This window comes from Pelobates fuscus, chromosome 1, assembly GCF_036172605.1.
Source record: "Pelobates fuscus isolate aPelFus1 chromosome 1, aPelFus1.pri, whole genome shotgun sequence".
In the NCBI taxonomy this organism is placed as follows: Eukaryota; Metazoa; Chordata; class Amphibia; order Anura; family Pelobatidae; genus Pelobates; species Pelobates fuscus.
In genome coordinates, this window is record NC_086317.1 from 401,019,019 (window position 1) to 401,042,438 (window position 23,420).

Below are 23,420 nucleotides of genomic sequence, written 5' to 3' on the forward strand. Positions count from 1 at the left end.
ATATCAGTAAGTTTAAAATCGATACAATCACTGAATGGGTTAAAACTTCAAGTTTAAAGCATCTCTCTTTCAAAAATAAAAGTAATCTATTCTACTTTTATATCGTCCCCTGTGTCTTAAACTCTTTTTATTTTTTTCCTCTAAGTGTTCTGGTTTTCATAGAATACAAAAAGAAAACTACTACTTTATCACTTTTTATTTGACTGCCATTTTGGATTAGACTCCACTGTTATCTGACCACTTCCTGCTCAACCTTGCCGGCCTGCTGCTGTGATTGCTTTGTGTGAAACTACAAGAGGCAGGTTTGGTTGAGCAACATTTTTACAAATATAAGTAGTGTTTGACCCAACATGGCTGCTCAGCAGATGAAAAGTGAGATAAATAAATAAATAAATAAATAAATAAATAAGTTATTAAATAAAAAAGCAATATACATAATGTCACATTATTAAACATTTAAAAAATGAGAAGTGAAAATTTGATGACAGTTGACTTTTAAAGAAATACACCAAGCACCATTATCATGACAGTCAATACCAAGGTACTCCTGGCACCATAACCACTACAGCAGGCCAGTGCGCGGGCTCCCTGTGAGGGTAAGTAGTCAAATGTTTGCAAGCACGTTGACAATTTACCTCTGGTTCGCCGGTCACCTAGCTATCTGCAACCTGGAAGCTAGCAGGGCAGGGCTTACCTCATTGGCTCAGAACAGTTAGCTGATGCCCAGAGTGGTTTTAACCATAGATTTGGATTTGCTGTGCAGGGAGGTCAACTTTTGTGTATTTGCTTTTATATCATAGAGAGATTTGTTTTGGTAGCAGAGATGTAGACGTTTAGGTTAGAAAGTCAAATCTGAATTTGTAATAAAACCTTAATAAGCCCCGTCAGTCCCTTACTAACTCAGCCTGTTGTGTTGTCTTCCAGCATGAGTAGCAAAGAGATGTTGATAAGCAATTGTTAACATGCATAGAGTTAGTATTGGGTGAGCAAAATTGGTAGTTGCATACATTAATAAAAACTAAAGCATAATGTTAAAAAAACACTATAGGCATTCATACCACTTCATCTCATTAAAGTAGTCTGGGTGCGTGTTGCCTGTCCCCTTAGCCCTGCAATGTAAAACATTAGAGAAACAGCCATGTTTATATTTTAGGGTTAAGACTGCCTCTAATTGCTGTGTACCAGTGCTTTCTGCAGTTTTAAAAAGTTTAACTCCGTGGAGTGTTAAAGGACCACTATAGGCACCCAGACCACTTCAGCTTAATGAAATGGTCTGGGTGCTCGGTCCAGCTAGGGTTAACCCTTTTTTCTATAAACATAGAAGTTTCAGAGAAACTGCTATGTTTATATTAGGGTTAATCCAGCCTCTAGTGGCTGTCTCATTGACAGCTGCTAGAGGCGCTTGCGTGCTTCTCACTGTGAAAATCACAGTGAAAAGAGGCCAGCGTCCATAGGAAAGCATTCAGCCGAAGAGGAGGAGAGGAGGCGGAGAGAAGGAGGAGAGCTCCCCGCCCGGCGCTGGAGAAAGAGGTAAGTTTAACCCCTTCCTCTCCATCCAGCCCAGCGGGAGTGGGACCCTGAGGGTGGAGGCACCCTCAGGGCACTATAGTGCCAGGAAAACGAGTATATTTTCCTGGCACTAAAGTGGTCCTTTAATAATGAACGGAAAAATTTAATATATGTATGTACACTGAACAACATTATAAACGCAACACTTGTTTTTGCCCCCAATTTTCATGAGCTGAACTCAAAGATCTAAGACTTTTTCTATGTACACAAAAGGCCTGTTTCTCTCAAATATTGTTCACAAATCTGTCTAAATCTGTGTTAGTGAGCACTTCTCCTTTACCAAGATAATCCATCCACCTCTGATGATTATGCCATGGTTTGCAGAGGCAAGTTATTTTTGGGTCTGTAAAGAAGTGTAGGACTCAAAAATGTATGCCCTGTTATGATATTTCTAAAATGGTTCTCCATGGTGAAGTACTGGTATTTTCTCTTTACAGCTTTTCAATACCAATAATGATAAGAACGGTCATTCATATTGTTTCAGTGGTGATTGCAGGGGTGCCATATGTGTTGGAGGTGTGGAAACGATCCAGGATATCCTTTACATACAAACTTCATAGTCAAAATCATAGTCTGGTCTCTTGTTTGTTTGTTTTTCTGGTGCATTTTACTCCAGAAACAATGTTGTTGAATAACGTGCCCACCCCCAAACCATGCATGTATGAAGTGACTTACTGGTAGGCTTTTAAATTCATCCAAATCTCTCATTCTAGTTGGCAGAAAATCCAATGCTCATTCTTTGATGTTCTTCATATGCCTTAATCCTCTCAATGTTCTAGAGCGTTGAGGGGATTAACATATATGAACAACTCTCTACACTTCTCTACAGGATAAAGGCATATTGACTTCAAATGAGTTTGTATCAGTCTGGTCCCCTTGTATTTTGTATACAGGCTTTTTAACTCATGGAAGGTGTAGAACCTTATTGAATTTCTCCTGCAATTGGTTTTGCTTCATTTTCTTTTGCATTATCTTTTTTTCTTTCATCTCCCTCATTTTTTTCTTTTTTTTTCCAAACGTATTTCCCAAACCGGATTTGGTACCACTAGTTTATGGTAGTTCTTGGTTGTACACCACTTGTTTATATATCTTGTATTCTTTTGTTCAATCTTAGCATAGCTTCTTTTTTTTTAATACCATCAATTGGTAAACATAATACCAACATTTATGGTTTTGGTACTAGATATTATATTGTGCCATTTCCTTCTCTTTATGTTTTTACTGTACTTTTGCTCAAACCTATTTCTTTGGCTGGATATTTCATTCTTTCAATTCTACCTATTTCTTATTTTATTATCAATAAAACATTAATTTACAACAAAAAAAAGAGAGGTGACTATGAACTAGGATCTCTTAAACACATTCATTTCAGATGAAGCGTGATGGAACACAGTGCCAAAACAACACACATTGTGTCACTATCTAGGTATTTATGGACTGCACTGTGTAATCTATATACAAACAACCAATCTTTTGCTGGGATAGCAAACCCAATGTATATAAAAATTACCTTAGTGATTTTAGAGCTCAAACAATAAAAACAATAGATCTGCTAGAGGTACCTGGAAGCAACACATAATTATGGTATATCGTTTCTTCAATCAGAGCAAGAATGATCTCAGTTTAAATGTTCTAAAGATTCTGAGTCAGCTGACAGCATCTGAAGGATTTTCACTGTGTACATTATGTAGTTGAAGAGCTTGCCATATAATCAGTAGCTGACTCACCGTCTATGAATGTTTTTTCCATTAAAAAGCTCAAGACTCAAAAAGAAAATTTTTTGAAAAACACAAAGGAAACATCACAAGACAATTACAACATAATTCATAGCTACACCTTTCTCTAAAATAATATGTATTTAATGATACCATGGTGTCCTTACTCTTAACATTTTCAACACGGAATTGTATCTTTTTGTGTTTGCTTGTGCTTTTGTTTAACTGGCAATGCAAGCATGTTCCAAGTTGGACTTCTACTAAGCAGTAAATTATGGAGCAGGTCCATAGGTACTTTCAAATCAAAGATGGTAAGTCAGTCACCTTTGCATATAAGGTCTCACCAGAGGTATTCCCTCTGCTTTAAATTAGTGATAGGAAACATACACTATAAGAGGGGCCATATATTGATGATGGGATGAAAGTTGTCTGTCTTTTTCTGGCCTAGGAAGATGTTGCTGATGAAATCAGTATCACCGATTGAGTAGCTCACTTGTCACGTTAAAGCAATTAAAATTTCGAAGTAAGACCAGCCACTCTACGTTAAGAAAAGTTAGGCATTCTGCAATAGGAATTTGTAAAGAAGGGAAAGCCTTAGCTTAAAAGGCACTCCAGGACAAGTTGCTGTAAGAGAAACAAGGTCTATTGCCCTGGCAGCCAGGAAGACTTGGCTTTGCAGTCATCCAGCAATGGGAGAGAAATGAGGTAGAGAACTTTATGAGGGATGTTTGCTTTGTTTAGAGATGTGAAGACATCCACATGGTGGTTCAGCTCCCTCATTAAGATGTCCACAAAGAACATTCAATTAGCGACATGAAGGAGTTTTTATATGCCTAGGTCTGCCATTTTCACATCCAATCAAATCAAAACACTGTTTTCTCAAAGTGTGTGGATTCAGAGGTTAACCCTCCTCTGAAAGCAAGAAGATTTTATTTATTTATTTTGCTTATACTTGCCTCCTGTCTTTAATAAAATTTAGATTATTGATCACTAAACCAAGAATAATCCATAATAATAGAAGCTTGTCCATATTAAATTAGTGTAGGACCCACCGATATTGGTGTACTGTGACATAGTGGTGGGCTTACCACGTTATGGCAACATGGTGTAACTGAATCCCCATGCTTGTTTGCTCAGATTTTAAGTAGTCTTGTAAAATGGAAAGCTGTATTTTCCTTAATCATGTTTAATTGTAAATTTTAGGGGTGGACGTAATGAGTACTGCCCAATAGGGCATAATAAGCAGAATGCATATGTTTTAAAAAAATTTTTTTTTAAAATGACGGTAACCCTTTACATTTAAGAAATGTTCCAACTTTTAAGATTTGTTCTTTTCCTGTCAAAAACGGCCTTTTTAAAATGTACCAAGAACATAATTATATAGTTCAAATATGCAAGTTCAACTGAGTAAAAAAGGTGAAAGTAATTAATTGGTTATGTTTTAACCTTCAACCTCCTGCTCCTATAGACAATTAGATCCCCCTGTTTTTTCCAGCGTACTACACGTTCTCTATACACCATTTATATTTAGTTACCTGCTCCATCCCTTTTTTTTCATATTTTTTTTTGTGTTTGTTATTTATTATTTATTAAGTGTTATAAAATTGAAAAGAAGTGTCTTCTAAAGAATTTAAAATAGTGTTATATGTACAAATGCTTTGTTAATGTAATTTCTACTTAGAAATTATTTTCTTTTAATAAATTCTAATTCTTTTCTTTTTAAGAAATTATTTTCTATAAATAACAAAAAAAGTATTTTAACCTTCATAGCACTTATCATTTTTACTCTCTGTAGTAAAGTGTTGTGACGGATGCAATCATGTTGCTTTATTCCTTATATGTATCCTCTTTTCTCTTTTCAGTGGCAGGCCATTTCCCTGACTGTAATTGAGAAAGTCCAGATTGCAGCCATAATCCTGGGCTCCCTGTTCCTTATTGCCAGCATATCCTGGTTAATCTGGTCTTCGCTCAGTCCATCAGCCAAGTGGCAGCGACAGGACTTGCTCTTTCAAATCTGCTATGGCATGTATGGATTCATGGACATAGTCTGTATAGGTAAGATGAGCTTATAAAATATAAGACATGCAAGAACTTAATTTTACAATTAAAAATATAAACTCCCAGTACCTTGGGTCCATTTTTGCCAAATTGATATCTCCCAGTGAGTGAAATTCAGATGTTTTAATTACCACATGGAGATTGTATTCAATGACAAACAACAATTGTGTCTATTCAATTATGATGCGAGTTCATTTTTTAATTGATACTTCATGGTCATCATACGAATTTGGGCATTCCCATCTAAAGTCCCCATAATTGATTTAAAAGAGGTACAACTTAATATTTTTTTAATGATGTTGTTATCATGGCCTGCTTATGTCACACATTGGTTTACAAGGACAATATCCCCATCACTTAATTATTGAAGGCAAAAGGACCCCTTAAGAATAGCAAGATATATTTTATCTGTATATACCCAGTGTGTTGATATAGAGACGAATAAACCGGTATTTGTTTTTTTTACTTGTTTATGTTAAAAAAAAAATCTGTGATATATTGAGTTTCATTGATGTGTATGGTGGTATATTTCACCAAAACCATCATTCATCTTTATCCCACTCTGAATGATCAACTTCAACTTGTATTTGCAGTAACACTGTGAGATAGTAAGACTTATTATTATTACTAAAGGGTTATTTACTAAATTGAGAATTCAAAGTGAACGTCAAATTTAAGGCCAGAGAACCCAAACTAAAAACACAGCCGATTTAGAGAATTTTTTTTTAAAGCTATTTTGACATTAAATTCTAAATTCACTTTGAATTCACACTTAATGAATAACCCTATCTTAATACTCCAGTTTGTCACTATCACTATTACTTCTCTCTGAGCTGGGCATCCTCCTTGAAATTAAATGGTGTTTCACATAAGCAGACAGTTTTGTCAAAACGAAAATAAGTTGCCATTTCCTACATCGATCTTTAATGTGCCTTTCTTGACCTAATCAGCCTGCACCCTGGTAATGTCCTTTATCATTTTGCCAACCAAGTCGTCCCTGTGCAGTTAGATTTTGTTTTTTAAGACTCCAATATAGACCTCAATATAGACCTCAATTATTAGCAAGTTTAATTTTATTCTAGCATCTAGAGCAGGGGTGGGGAACCTTTTCATGTTGGAAGGTCGCATTCATTTTGCTTTAATCAAATAAGGCTGCATTTAAGAAACTTCAATTCAATATACTCAAAAATGTACATTATTTTGTTAAAATCTAACTACCTTGTACTTAATCATTTCAAAAAATTAAGACTATGTATTTATTAATCTTAAAGTTAATGGAATGCATGTGAATATTTGGTTGCAGTGTGGAGGTGCACAGTTTCAGTTTATTCTCTAGGTGGGTATTAGTCACAAATCACTTTAAATGACCTTAAAGGGACACTATAGTCACCCGAACAACTTTATCTTAATGAAGCAGTTTTGGTGTATAGAACATGCCCCTGCAGCCTCACTGCTCACTGCACTGCCATTTAGGAGTTAAATCCCTTTGTTTATGAACCCTAGTCACACCTCCCTGCATGTGACTTGCACAGCCTTCCATAAACACTTCCTGTAAAGAGAGCCCTATTTAGGCTTTCTTTATTGCAAGTTCTGTTTAATTAAGATTTTCTTATCCCCTGCTATGTTAATAGCTTGCAAGAGCCTCCTGTATGTGATTAAAGTACAATTTAGAGATTGAGACACAATTATTTAAGGTAAATTACATCTGTTTGAAAGTGAAACCATTTTTTTTTTCATGCAGGCTCTGTCAATCATAGTCAGGGGAGGTGTGGCTAGGGCTGCATAAACAGAAACAAAGTGATTTAACTCCTAAATGACAGTGAAATTGCAGGGGAATGATCTATACACTAAAACTGCTTTATTTAGCTAAAGTAATTTAGGTGACTATAGTGTTCCTTTAAGGGCATCTTGATTTGGGTTAGGTAGGAGACTGTAGATTTGCAGAAATAAATGGTTGAAAAGCAGGGAAGCATTTTTCTGCATGTTGATGAAAGCGTGTTTATTCTACCACATTTCCCATATTTCAGTTGGATCTTTCTTAAAATCAAACAATGACTTTAGGATGTCATCGACTGAGAGCTCAACCAATTCCATTGAAATACGTTCATTTTAAAAATAATATAAAAATATAAAATACAAACAAAAATGTATTCATATAAATAAAAGGATTTGTTCTTTCAAATTTGGAATTAATTAAAAGGTTGCATTTAAGGACCTAGAAGGACACATGTGGCCTTAAAGGACCACTCTAGTGCCAGGAAAGCATACTCGTTTTCCTGGCACTAGAGTGCCCTGAGGGTGCCCCCACCCTCAGGGACCCACTCCCGCCCGGCTCTGGAAAGGGGTTAAAACTTACCTTTTTCCAGTGCTGGGCGGGGAGCTCTCCTCCTCCTCTCCGCCTCCGATCATCCCCGTCGGCTGAATGCGCACGCGCGGCAAGAGCTGCGCGCGCATTCAGCCGGTCGCATAGGAAAGCATTCATAATGCTTTCCTATGGAAGCTTGCGTGCTCTCACTGTGATTTTCACAGTGAGAATCACGCAAGCGCCTCTAGCGGCTGTCAGTGAGACAGCCACTAGAGGAAAAAGGGGAAGGCTTAACTAATTGATAAACATAGCAGTTTCTCTGAAACTGCTATGTTTATAAAAAATTAGTTAACCCTAGCTGGACCTGGCACCCAGACCACTTCATTAAGCTGAAGTGGTCTGGGTGCCTAGAGTGGTCCTTTAAGCCTGCATGATCCCTACTCTTGCTCTAGACTAGAGTCTAGAGGATTGTTCATAGAAAGGTTTAAATTAGGGCTTTCTTTAGGGTAAGATAGTTTATCTGACATTAAAAGGTTTAATAGTCACCTTTTGGATCCATGAAGGGTATGTGGTTCACTGTATTTCACTGGGAAAGATTTTTGTGTGTGGATGTTCAGGTTGAGTGAGAATTTTCAATGCTAAAGAGATTCTTCCTAGAAATAGAATGGCCGAGGAGCAAGCTATACTGTTTGGCACAGTCTGATCTGGTGGTTTGTTTCCATCACAAAAGGTATACGTGACAGAACTGATTACTAACCATACTGGGTGGACGTGATGGATGTGTTTGTTTTGTGAGTCATCTGGTTTTAGGTCCAAACAGAGTGAACCTTTTAGCCTTCGCTTCACAAAAGATGAATCACTGTGATAAAGTACTTAGCCTCCACTTATAATATCTGCAGCTTAAATTATAGCACTTTTATAACTCTGATTTGATAAGATTTATTAAAAAAAATATTCTGATCTTTTGGATGAAAAAAAAAACACAATGTTGTCAATTATAAATTACAAAGCTTTTTCAACATCTGTGAGAAGACTAGATACTTAAACAGAAACATCGAAGCCTAAAGGATGTAAGATATTGGCTTTGAAGTTGGTATTGCGGCCTTTCAAAGTTAAAAGGGAATAACGTAAGGTTATAATTGTCAGAATAGTAAATTGCAAAGAGAACAAGCATTTGGTACGCTAAGTGGATCTATAAATTGTTTCACAAATGTATTTACCGAATAGGATGAAAAAAACTCAAAGGCTTCAAATGTTACCATCTTAAACTCTTAGGTTGAGTTCATTAAAAGTAATACTTTCTTTTGATCTGCAGATTTAGAATGAGAAAACGAAGCTAGTTTGGTGAATGTGATAGCAATGCTTCTGCTTTCTGGCACAATTTCCTGTAGCTATGGGGGCTGTAGAATACTTGCCCTGACACTTGCCCTTAGCTAGCGGACAACAAGGAGATTCACAGTGATCAGTCAACCCATTGATTAAAGAGAAAGTAAATTCCCATAGTTCTAGGGTCAGCGAAGGTGCAGATAATTTAATAAAAATTTATAAGTCCATCCTTGCAAGCGTGCTGTCTTGGCGTCATACTTGACTCTGGTCTCACCTTTGAGCCTCACATCCAGCATGTTGCCAAATCCTGTAGATTCCATCTTAAAAACATAGCCCGCATCCGCCCCTTTCTTGCACCAGATACTACCAAGGAGCTTGTCCATGCTCTAGTAATTTCCTGTATGGATTATTGTAACCCTCTCCTGATTGGTCTTCCCATAAGCCGTACTGCACCCCTACAGTCCGTAATGAACGCTGCTGCTAGACTGATTTTCCTCTCTAGTCGTTTCTCTCACACCTCACCCCTCTGCCAGTCCTTACATTGGCTTCCTGTATGCCCCTCTTATATCTCCTCACAGATCCATAGGTATGTCCCTTCTCAGTCTCTCCGCTCTGCCCGTGACCACCTCCTGTCCGTTGTCCGCACCCGTACGGCCAACTCGTGCTTGCAGGACTTCTCGCGGGCGGCTCCCTTCCTATGGAATAGCCTGCCTACCGCCATCAGACTCTCCCCTAGTCTTGCATCTTTTAAGAAGTGCCTTAAAACCCATCTCTTTAGGAAAGCTTATGGCCTCCAAGACTAACCCTTGCCTCACATACCTGTCTCTTGCCCTCTCCTAAAGGGCAGCCCACCTTATTTGATTGCAAATTCCTGTCCTAATGTGTTTTACACCCCACCTCCTATAGAATGTAAGCTCGATTGAGCAGGGTCCTCTTCAACCTATTGTTCCTGTAAGTTTATTTGTAATTGTCCTATTTATAGTTAAATTCCCCTCTCATAATATTGTAAAGCGCTACTGAATCTGTTGGCGCTATATAAATGGCAATAATAATAATAATAATAATAATAATAAAAGTAACACATCAATACATTTGGCATTTTAAAAAAGGAAGCTCGATTTAGTTTCATGTCTCTTTGCAGAATATACATCTTCAAGAAATATCAAAATATTTGTGTTATATGTATATTGGGTGTCCAATGACAAGCATCTGAGTTAGAGTTAGACACGTTATTGGTATGAAAGGCACATTTGAAATGATGTGAAGAGAGCAATATATAAATAGCTTTAGCATTTGCCTGTCATGCCTGAAATATATCATGAAGTCTGTTGTCTGTTGAGTCTGGTAGTTTTCGATATCAACTTTTTGGTGTGACAACAGAGTTTGGCCAATCCCCAAGTCAATAGGATGCTGCACCATGCTCTAGCTAGTATGCACGGACCTGCAACTGGCACATCAGATTGATCATCAGTCATCCTCTTAATATTTCCTTTATATAACATCTAAATAATTACTAATGTCCCTGCTTAGTCTAGCATACTAGGACTATTAAAGACTTCCAAAGTCTCATATACCTTTCATCAAGCATTTTACTGCACTCGCAGATACACCCAAATGTTTGGTAGAGACATCCATCATAGTCCAAACAATAAGACTAGGGTGTAAACTTCCAAAAGTAGGGACCCGACCTCAAGTGACCAGTCCTATGACTAGAGGGAAACTCTCCAATGCTTAATTAAGGCAAGTCTTTCTCTAACTGCTCTCATTATTAAATTTACACAAAAAAATACATCACCGAGACTGAACATCTGTAAGCGTGTATAAAGATTTGCCAAGTATTGGTATGATCGACCGTCTTAGTGCCTGGTTCAAAAATGTAGGATCTAAATAAGTTATACTGGGATATTATGTGTCTATTTTTAACTGTATTTACTAGTGAGACTTTCGTTTGAAGCGCAGTTTAACAAATAATTTTTCACATTTTAGCATATTTAAACACCTTCCTAATTAGAGAAAAATGTTAATCTCATACCAGTTAGCATGTGTTTTTGTTTGCAGTTCATTTGATAAAATTAAATTTTTTATGTGTATTTTTTTAATTCTCACTTCCTTAGCATCTCTGTTTTCTTTGTTCATCATAAATTATCAAATTTGCATAACCTCACTGTTCAAACTAATACCAATAGGCTGATTATGTTACGTTCTTGCTGTTTTCCCTGGGAATTTGTAAACAATTTGGCATTGTTTTATTAAATTAATTGGTAAAACCCATTGAAAATCAGGTTTATTGTCAAAATGTACAGATTTTCAACTGTTTGCAATCAACAAATCAAATAAAAGCAATTGGCCCAACACAATAAATGCTTCAAGTGGTTTCCCAAAACTCAATGCCTTTGACAGGTTCAAACTTTTTCAACCCTGAATAGAATCCCTCACAACAGCATACACATGCAAAACAGGTGTTGTCTTAAGCACACCTGATGCAACTAATGAAGGGCTTCATTAGTTGCACCAAGTGTGCTTGAGCTAAAACACTTGAAATACCTGAACTGACTAGGGGTTTGTTGAGTGTCATGCTTTACTGCATGATAGAAATATGGCTAAGTCAAAAGAATGGTCCACAGAGTTAAGAAAATTAATCACATAAAAGGAACAGGATACAAAAAGATAGTGACGGTACTGAAAATACAATTTAGAATTACTTCTCCTGTTTTAAAACAGTTTGACTTTATACAGTACATGGGGTATGAGGGCACTCCTGGTATCATAACTACTGCAACACCCTTTTTATAGTTTGATGGCCATGCCCAGTACTTAAACATCCAATCAGATTTTTCATATTATATGCATGTTAGTAAGCAAGCAGTCAGAAGCATGGTGGGTGGGTGACACTGTTCTACTTATGAGCAGCTACACCCATAGCTGCATAGACCCTCTTTTAGCACTGTTGTTAAAATGCATTGGCAGAAAATAGACATGACTGGACTTCAGACATCATCTATTCATATATTATTAATCACACAGAGTTCTGTTTAAATACATGAGCAGACGAACATTTTAGGACTTCCAGTATGTAATAAAATTTCAATAAATTCCCGTCTCATAGGGTATGATGTCAGTTTGTTTCTCCTAGTCCACGTTCTTTTAAAGTTATCGGTTCAGAACGCTTAGAATTTGTTCTGATTAACCTTGTCCATAAATTTAGATCATTTCTTGCCAGGAGAGAACTGTTATGAGATGTTTTTGAGAAATCTTTACGATCATCTCAACATTTCAAGTGTTTTTAATGACAATTAAGGCTTTTTATACTCATGTGTTTACTATCTCTGAAGCATATTTTTTTTATGTATTCCTGGAATGAATTATGTTATCATTATTTCTATAAAGCTAAGTTGCTGTGGATGAAAAGTAGGTGTTTTTTTTTAACATGCATGTTAAAAAACACTCAATTTTTTTTTTTTTTTTTTAGAATGTAGTGGTAAATATACCCCCCCAAAAAACATGCATGCCATTTTTTCTTTATGTTTTCTTTGGAGATATATAATAAAACAGCTTACAAAAGCTGCAGACTCTAGACGTGCTCTAGACGTGTTCTAGGTGTATTCAAGACGTGCATGCACATGATTGTAGCTTTTCTATAGTTCTCAATAGGCTGTATAACAGCCCATTGAGAAGGGGGAAGGCATGTGCACTCAAGTTCAGTGCGCCCACTGCTTCAGTTTGTTCTGTGGAACTAACAGAAGCAGAAGAAATCCTTCTTGGCTGTCTGGCGAGGATGTTTTTCTTACCTCAAATTTTCAGAGTGACGATTTCCATTGAGGCACTTTTAGAAGCTGTGAGAAATAAGACAGACTCGTAAAGCATTTTAGCAAGCTGAATTGCTACAAGTGTCTGGGGTGTTCCTTTAACTGGGTTCTGAATACTCTTCTTTGTAATGCTTCTTTTTTTAATCATTTGTCCCTTAAAGCAATACAGCTCGGATTGGGCCATTTGGAACGTAAGTCAAACATATCACAGCTTGTGACTTAACTGTGTGATAGGTTTTTCAAAGATTGAAAGTTGTATTACTAAAAATAACATTTCCTTAAATACAGGCAAATGTATTTGGAAGCTATCCCAAATTAGCCTTCATGAAAAAGTCTAGACTGTAACCTGGCCATTGTCCCTTCCTATAATTATCATGTCCACAGTGAGATAACAGATTGAAGAACTACCCTGCATACTTTATACAAAACGTGGTGCTCTGTAGGGAAATGAGAATATGGAGTGTGCAGCAAGTGTTAATGTCAGTTATAGATAATGATGATGTTGAATATTATTTGCACTCCAGAAAGACGTGACGAGATTCAACACTTTGTACAATTAGTTGTGTCGCTTTGTTCTCCAATGTAACTTCTCCAGATGTGCTCTTCACCTTTCATGTCTTGTTCATGACCAGTTCTCTGGAAAATAATCCCCATACCTGAGCAGAATCCTCAATGTACAACTTCCTCCACCTACATCCTTTGTTTAATTTTCTGCTCCTTACTTTTTATTCCCCACATTAGATAACAGGTTGGCTGAGCATCTTTCTCCTCTAATGGCCTACCATCGAATATGAAATCTACCACCAGTCTAAAGTCCAGAAAGCATCAGCATCCATTTATCCTCAATTAAACAGCACATTGTATATGCCTTGTATAATGTACCATTATATTATACCGTGTATCTATAAATGTACTGCGTGTGTCTCCTATTATGTGCATAATAATGTATTTATATGTGTTCCCCGGGACATACTTGAAAAGGAGAGCATTCTCTATAGTTACTCCCTGATAGCTGCGTACGTAACTGAAGTGGTTATTTAGAACAATGACAAAGTTTTTTTATCCAAACAAACTGATGTCTAAGCACATTTAGCATATTTTATAGACACCTTACTTTGAGTTTTATTGTTGTGTAGAATTGTCGGATCTAAGTATGTTGAGGATTCCGAGGCTGTGGGTTGTCTTGCCTATTGTTGATAAGATAACTGGCCAGCAAGAGAACAGGGGAAATATAATTAATTTATATATATATATATACAGTGGGACCTCGGTTTACGAATTTAGTTTGTTCTCTGTGACGTTTCTTATTGCAAAAAATGTGTAAACCGAAACATGGTTTCCCATAGGAATGCATTGAAAACCAATTAATCCATTCTGGAGGTCAGAAAAAAAGTCAAAATGAGCTGGCATGGAAACAAGCCACAATGCAGAACACACAATAAAAGGCATGCAAACGACGATGCCTAGCTCCCTACCTTTCCACGGCTTGAGAAACACACCAAAAAGTCCCCAAACAACTGCAAACAATTTCCAGAATGGCTCCAAAACTCGATGCAAAAGCCTCTTCAACACTTCTAACACCTCCACACTCAACGCCACGTGCTACCCACAGGCTCCAGCATGCAGGAGGCGGTGTTATAAACCTCCCAGGTGCAGAACATCCTGGGGAAACTTGCTTTGTATAGCGAAACAAATTTGTAAACCAAGGCATTATTTTCAATGTATTTTCATTTGTAAACCGAAAATCATGTTAACCGAGTCGTTTGTAAACCAAGGTCCCACTGTGTGTATATATATATATAATACCAAAAAAAAAATTGTTGGGTCAAAATAACTAAAATATTTTCGTATTAACCCCTTCAGGACGGAGTTAATAGTGCACGTTCTGATCAAAACAAAATGTAAACAAAAACTGGAATTTGCGCTATATGTCTGTTCAACCGTAATTCACCTCTTTCAAATTATATGCACCCACACTTATTATATATCATTTTGTTCAGGAGAAACAGGGCTTTAATCTATCATTAACTATTCATATATGGAACATCATTTATTATGAATAAAATAAAAAAAAAAGGTGAGAAAATAAGATTTTTTTTTAAATTTGTATTTCTGTCTGCCATTTTAGCTGTGAATGTCATAATACTGTTAGGTTTTACTGCAAAAAAAATGCACATATTTGTAATCAGCGATGTCTCACGAGTACAACAGTACCCCCCATTAACAGGTTTTATGGTGTTTTGGAAAGTTACAGGGTTAAATATAGAACGTTCCATTTTCAAATTGAAATTTGCCAGATTAGTAATGTTACCTTTGAGACGGTGTGGTAGCCCAGGAAAGAGAATTACCCCCATAATGGCATACCATTTGAAAAATTAGACAAGCCAAGGTATTGAAAGTGGGGTATGTTTAGTCTTTTTTAGTAGCCACTTAGTCACAAACACTGGCCAAAATTAGCGTTCATATTTGTTTTTGTGTGAAAAAAGCAAAAAACGAATATTTGGCCTGTGTTTGTGACTAAGTGGCTACTAAGAAAGACTGGACATACCCCACTTGCAATACCTCGGGTTGTCTACTTTTGCAAATGGTATGCCATCATGGGGGTAATTCTCATTCCTGGGCTACCATACGCTCTCAAAGGCAACATAACCAATCTGGCAAATTTCAATGTGAAAAAAATGAAATGCAAGCCTTATATGTGACTCTCTAACTTTCCAAAACACCATAAAACCTGTACATGGGGGGTACTGTTATTCTCGGGAGACTTCACTAAACACAAATATTAGTGTTTTAAAACCGTAAAACATATTACAACAATAATATAGACCATAAAAGTGCCGTTCGCTTGTAAAAAATGCGAAAAACTTCACTTTTACTTAAAATATCATTGTTGTAATACAATTTACCAGTTTGAAACACTAATATTTGAGTTCAGTGAAGTCTCCCGAGTAAAACAGTACCCCCTATGTACAGGTTTTATGGTGTCTTGGAGAGTTACAGGGTCAAATATAGTGCTTGCGAATTAAATTCTCTGCACTTTCTCCCTGTGTTGTCAGGCATGTCAATCAAATTTTAATTAATCAAATCACATAATTACGTTAAAAGATTATTTAAATATACACGTAGAATTTTAATATATATGCATTTATAGGTATTTAAATTATACGTGTATACTAATGTAATCTTTTCTGTAATTATATGTATTTATCTATATATATATATTTGCGGTTATTTGTATTTTATACAATGATAGATATATATAGAATGTCATTCTAAGTGTATTTTGTTACCGATATATATATATTAATAACAAAATACAGTTAGAATGAAATTACATATGTATATATAATTTATATTAAATTTTGTTTCAATATTTTATTTATTTATTTTATTATTTTATTTATTTATTATTTTAATTATACGTATTTATATATAATATATATATGTACATCTATTATATATATAATATATATACATATTATATATATGTAACGTCATTCTAAGTGTATTTTAATATTAATTTATATACTTATATTAATATTAAAATACACGTTGCATGACGTTACATATATATAATATGTATATATGTTATATATATAATATATATACATATTATATATATATTAAAATATATTTAATTTATTTTTAAACATGTTTATTTTTTTTTTTTTACACCTCCTACCAGCAGGGGGACTGTCTGATATTTCAAACAGTCCCCCTGCTGGCAGATCCATAGCCAGCTATAGGGGGCCATGTGATCGCTCTTTGAGAGCGATCACATGGCCCCCGGGGGCCTCATTTGCCGGAGGGGGGCTGCCTGGGCTCTCAGGCAGCCCCCCAGAAGAGGATCGCGGCGGAGGTGAGTAGTTGCTGGCTCCTGGGGGCTTAAACCGTTACGGCGTTCCATGCCGCCGCAACGGCTTTAAAGCCCTTTTAAAGCGCGACGGCATGGAACGCCGTAACGGCGTTAAGGGGTTAATATTCCCTCATATGATTAGTTCCTGCATAAACAAAGTTCATTTTGAAATGGACATGCAGCATAAAAATTTAAAGGTAGGCACCCAGACCACTTCGGCTCATTGAAGTGGTCTTGGTGCAAACTCCCATCACCCTTAACCCTGAGCATGTAATTATTACAGTTTTAATAAACATCAATAATTACCTTGCAGGGTTAACTCCTCCTCTAGTGGTTGTCTATCAGACAGCCACTAGAGGGACTTCTGGGTGGACAGGCGACTTTTGGACGCCTAAACGACGCTAAATGCCAGCGTCATCGGAATCCCCAAAAGAAAGCATTGAATATTTCCCCACTAATTTGTTTTTCTGGCACTATAGTTTCCCTTTACACAACAGATGCACACATTTATTTAACTTGAATATGAATCACAAATTCTTGTAATAAAAAAAACATGCCTTGTTCCAGTAAAGACATGATTTCTGCAACATCTTCTACAGCTAGTAAATGTATTGTAGTAAATAGAAAGGGAGGGGAACAGCGCTACAGTACTGATCACAAGGGGGGATAGAGCTGCACACCTGAAAGGAAGGGTAACCCTCAAACCCTTCAAAGAATGGAGAGAACAAAAGACAACAAATGCAGGGTGCGCTAAATAAAATAAATACTCACTCAAGGTCCACATTGTACCTAAAGACGTTTTCATCTCCCTTTATTTTATTTAGCGCACCCTGTATTTGTTGCCTTTTGTTCAGTAAATGTATTGTGCTTCGTTAGAAAAAATAAAAAAGTTTTAGACAAACAATATAAGATTTTTCCTGTCTTAAAAAGCTGAGACGAAACTTTTCTGTTCATCTATATTTGACAAATGTGAAAATATGGGTAAACATAAACACATCAGCAGCCGTGTTGTTACCATCTGCCACAGCATTCATCTAAGGTGTCCTCATTTATAGGTACAGTTTGTTTGCAGACAAAATAACTTTACTTTTTTCCCATAGGGTTTTCTTCTTTTCCAGTAATCCTAATATGTTGTGTGTAGGCATGCATGTCTAATGTATGTTGTGTGTGAGTGTATGTCAGAGCCTGACAGCGATATGCCTTGCTGTAATGTGTAGTATGTACAGATGTCAATGGGCCAATGGAGCTCACTATAATATTCATTTTAACATGTATGTTAGTTTGCATTACCAGGAGTCTAATGGCTTCATTCCCCGGGTTTTATGTCCAACCATTTTGTAGCAGTTTGACCAAAACCGGGCTGACCCCACAGCCCTTGCCCTCAATAAACACACTGATGATGGGGAAATTACACTTCTGCATCAAGTGCAAATTTGGCCTTCCTTGTTTGGCAATGATAGGTTGAGAGGGCTTGGGGTTTGTTATCGAAGCATTTATCAAGGTCGAAATTGTCCAATTGGAAAAATTATCTAAGCCTTTTATGCTTTCAGTTCAGCTACTGTGGCCTTAAATTTGATATTCAATTTTAATTCACTTTGAATTCTCACTTTAGTACATAGCTTTGAGAGTGCCTTCAGCCAGTTCTTTCCTTCACTGAACCTCATGTAAAAAATGGAGAGACCACAGTGAATTATCCTGATACTTCTTCCTCCACTCTGCATGCATTTCGGTGAAGGACTTCTATTCAAAAGCTTATGGAGTAAAGGTTAACCCCTAAAGGACACATGACATGTGTGACATGTCATGATTCCCTTTTATTCCAGAAGTTTGGTCCTTAAGGGGTTAAAGGAAAATTATGGTTTTTTTTTTAATTTTATTAAAATATTCTTTAAATCGATGGGATTTGTCTAAAATCTTTAATTAAATAACCCAATACTTACATTTTCTCCAGCACCGAGACTCAGTCCTTCACCTGCCGTCTCATCCTCATGCCTGCTGACTCCTTTTCGACTTCTCAATCAAATGCTTTGTGAATGAGAACCGCATTAGCAGCAAGTGCCAGGCTCTTCTTAAGAAATGCTTCTCCTAGAGAAGCATTGAATCCATTACCTTTCTTATGACAAGCACTGAGTGAATCTTTGACATCTTCATGTAATTCTAATTGTGAAACTGTCAGAGGATACTCAAGGCCTCTAATCCTAATACAGCCCATTCTAACTGTCCCAAAAATAGATAATCCCCTACACGTCCCATACGCATTAACATGTGCTAGGTGATATTATTGAAAATGCAGAACCATTATTTCACCTGATGTTTTTTTCCTCTGAAAGTGTGTAGTTAAATCCTGCCAGGTTTGGGAACTTCACGACAACTTCACAACAGAAGTTGGCAAGGCTAAGAATTTACAGCAAATGCAGGAATTATGAAGCTTAAAACTTTTATTTTATTATTATTATAGGTAATTATTATTATTTTTTTTTAAATATTAGGAGCGATTTTACAAAAACGTAGGAGTTGTATTACAGAACATAATTCTAAAAATGGGGCAATCACTATGAAACTAATAGAACATTCTTACCGATAGCTTCACTTGGAGAACTTTTGAGAATGCCTTTTTATTCATAGCTCCCATAGAATGTGACAGAATATAACTTACTTGCACAATTTAGTTTAACCTAAGGACACATTTCTTCCTTTGGCTATACTTTATATTTATTACAGGCTCATCATGGCCTCAGGAATATATTTTTTAATCTTCTTGATATGTTGGCTCCAATCATTGCTGGAGGATGTCAATCCTTCCATATTCGCTCAGTCTCCCACTGAGCTTTATATCCTGTAGCCTCAGAACATGACCTCTAGTTGTTGAACTTCTGTTTCAATGAAAAATTCTTAACTCCTGTGACTTATTGGTGTAAAAATGTTCATCCTGGTTCTTAAAAAAGAATTTCTCCAATTTCTTTCTTGCTCCTCTGAAATTGTGGAGGAACTGTGTCAGTCTGAAAATGATGACACACTAAATAGTATTAGCAAACTGACATCGTTGCTATTCAGAAATCTGAACAGCAAAACTCAGACAAAAATAAGTTATGTTTGAAAATTTGTTCACCACAGCTCTTTGGCTTAAAATGAGTTGTTTGATTTTCAGCCTACAGTAAGTAAACCAGCTATATTTAGATTTGTATTAAAGGATCACTATAGTGTCAGGAAAACAAACCCGTTTTCCTGACACTATGTCATCCTTGGGGGACCCTCACCCTCCTGTGGCGCAGAATGGGTTAAAACCCCTTCAGCCGTTTACCTTAATCCAGCGCCGGACTCCCTCGGCGCTGCTGACCTCTCCTCCCCCGCCGACGTCAGCTCCCGAGTGGAGCGGAATGCGCATGCACGGCAAGAGACACGTGTGTGCATTCTAACAGTCCATAGGAAAGCATTTCAGTGCTTTCCTATGGACTTTCTGCATGCTGGATGCGATTTTCGCATTCAGCGTCGCAGAAGCACCTCTAGTGGCTGTCAGGATGACAGCCACTAGAGGTTGGCTTAACCCTGCTATGTAAACATTGAGCTGAAGTGGTCTGGGTGACTATAGAGTCCCTTTAAATGTTAATAAATCTCCATGTATTGTACCATTTTAGGCAATGTGTATGTTTCCAGCAGTTATTGATCTGTAATTCAGTATTGTTGTAGAATTACAAGCCCTTATTCCAGTCTCCCTGGAAATCAGTGGAGATATTTCTCAATAAATAAGTGAGATGTTTCTCAATAAGTTACTCTATTGATCATTCACAATAAAGTCCCATCTACAAGCTTTGTTGAAACTCAGAAGCTGGGGAACCCCATGAGGTCTATACAGAAACCAGGGAAGTGTAATCACTTAGCTCACTGTACCAACCAATGATGATAGCATGGGGATGCATCACTTCACACAATAAGAAAGGATGCACTCTGCGGTCTTCAATGTATAAACTGGTATTTAATCCATACAGGAATTTACATGTAGGTTAGATAGACGTTTGGACCCGTTCGGGTCTTCCTCAAGATCGATGAGGAATCTTGAGGAAGACCCGAATGGGTCGAAACGTCGATCTAACCTACATGTAAATTCCTGTATGTATTAAATACCAGTTGTGTTTTATATACTTTCAACGTGGGATTGCACCAGGGCAAGAATCCTTATTTTTATATTACAAGGAAGGGTGAGTGCCAAGCCATCTATCTATATATCTATCTATATATATGTGACGGACCGCATGGCATCCCGAATGGGTACCTCCACCAATCGATGCTTCCTAGCTAACGCTGAGGACTGTAAGCACCACACCGGACACCATAAGCACCGTAGACCCCACAAACCACCGCAGCTTGGTTGGGGTCTCACTGTCCCTTCCCATCCTGGACTAAACTCCAGGGACTCAGTGGAAAGGCCTCTCCTCCAGAGAGTATACCTGTGAAGCTCTTACAAGAGCTAGTGATATAGCTGTGAAGCAGGTTCCCTACAAGCATGAGATGAGGCTACGTGTTGAGGGTTAAGCAGGAACTCAATTTTAATGGAGCCACACTGGCCTTTTATGCAAGTTTCCCAACAAGGGTGACACCCACGTAGACCTTGTTAGGCACAGGGATACAAGTTAACAAATCAATAAAAAGTAATGAAATGTACGACACTCGCATAACAAGCATACAATCCCTCCCCTCTGCCTGTGAGATAATTGTGTCAGATACTGTATTAACTCAATTATCTCCAGGCAGAAAAACACACATTCTTACAAAGTCTCATAAGTACCCCAAAACACAACATATCCCCATAACCCCCCCCATAAAACCCATAAGTACCCCAAAACACAACATATCCCCATAAACCCCCCCTCCCCCTGATCTGGGCAAACAACATATCCAAAAATCACCCAGATCGGATCAGGGGTTCAAAAACTTTATGAAAGTCATAGTTTTGCCCAGGTGCAGGCATTGTCCCATGCCCAAAACAGTTCCATAGAATCGCGACTAAGTGCCGCTGGAGGACCGACCGGGAGCCACGAGGTTTTCATGACAAAAATAGTTCCAGGGCATTCGCAGCTTAGTCTCCCTGAAGTCTATTCGCGGTTTTGGTACATGCGAGCAAGATGGCCACCACCTCGTGGTCGAATGGCACTTCAAATGGCTTTGGGAGTTCGGGAGTTCGGGAGTTCGAAGTGCCGCTTCGAAAGTTCGAATTGTGGCCATACGAGTACAAAAAGGCACACACAGTGGTTTTAACCAGGATCTAACACAAGGGCCATAGTCACTGGGCAAGAGGCTGGCAAGTATTCCCCTCCAAGAACCTGTGACGAGGTCCATCACAATATATATATATATATTTATAGTGGGTGAGCATGTTTCAACCATATATTAAATGGTTGAAACATGCAGCCATCAGATGTGCTTTAAATCAGTCCTGGAAACCTTGAGCATTCTCAGACCTCCCCTTGACTCCATCTCCCCAGTTTATCCCTCTCTGTAGAGATGTTTGTAATCTTATGGTCAGCTAATTTCTCTCCTTGGGATATCTCCCTTGTGATGGTAGTCACCATTACTGGGGGCTGAAACTTTATGTAGGTCCCCAGGTTATTCTTATGTCCTTGTCACCCTGTGCCCATTATTGGTGCAGGGTGTGTATAATGTAGCATTCACTATTAAATGTTTGTGTTATCTCCTGTAATGCTGATGCTTGCAATCAGCTAGGTAGATTTGGCAGTGGATCCTGTACAGCGCTATCTGTTGGTTGCAAGGATCTTAAAACCGCTATATGCGCTACCTGAATAGCAAGGCTTTTTATTTTGCATATTCAGGTACATTTGCATATTATGATTTCTGCAGGCAAGTGAGATAGTTTAGGTCAGTTTTTATCTTACTCACCCTTTTATAAGCCTTTTTATAAATATGGTATGGTGTTATTTTGAGTTTACTGAAGTTGTCACCGTAAGTTAAATGTAAAATGCATATGGGCTAGTCCTGAGTTAAAATAAAGATGTGTGTGCTAGTTCCTTTTTTTAATTGTGTGTTCTTTGTGGATTTGTTCAGGGATCCCAGTAACAGAGTCTTCAGATATGTTGACTGGCTGCATGATCCCTGTAGCCCGGGACAATTAAAAAAGATCTGGCCCTGAGAGCCACAAGAGCCGTTATAAAGGCAGGAGCTAATCACATTGCAAGCAGAGGTGTGGATACCTGCCTGAAAGGAGAGCTGTAGAGAAATATGCAGAGAGGATAATACCTGCCTGAAAGGAGAGAGCTGGAGCATCATCAGGTGGACGAAGTCCGGAGAGACCCCAGTCACGCTTTGGCGATTGAAGCTAAAATTTTCCAGGGTCCCTGAAAGCGGCTTGGAAGTGGACTGGGTAGAGAGCTACTCAGTCAGAGAATGGGAGCTCCATCACATCCCTCTTTACTAAATCTGTCAAAACTGAGTTTTCCTTTATCTATCCTGTATATGAGAGAAGAGGATGAGGGAAGGAAGCTGACTGGACGATCTCTATAGAGAGTTAACCTACTAAGTATTATGTATGCCCACAAAAACTGCTCCATGTATTTTCCCATTATCAGTAACCATCTGTCTTGTGTTCCAATAGTGCAATATGTTTGCTAATCCAAGTTTATCATTTTAAAAGGCTAACTGATCATTAGAAAACCTTTCTGCAATTATGTTAGTACAGCTGAAAACTGTTTTGAGAAGCAATAAAACTGGCCTTCATTAGATGAGATGAGTATCTTGGGCACCACCAATTGTGGGCTAATTACAGGCTTCAAGAT

The 23,420-nt window shown here is 37.6% G+C and overlaps 1 protein-coding gene across 1 annotated transcript in view; it reads left to right on the plus strand.

Moving 5' to 3' along the window:
- The window catches only part of MARCHF9 (membrane associated ring-CH-type finger 9), a 213,829-nt gene that overhangs the window by 149,866 nt on the left and 40,543 nt on the right, over positions 1 to 23,420 (plus strand). Inside the window, exon 4 of the mRNA XM_063427761.1 lies at positions 5,147 to 5,339. Coding sequence (XP_063283831.1) covers positions 5,147 to 5,339 — 193 coding nt within the window. The remainder of the gene's footprint in view (positions 1 to 5,146; positions 5,340 to 23,420) is intronic.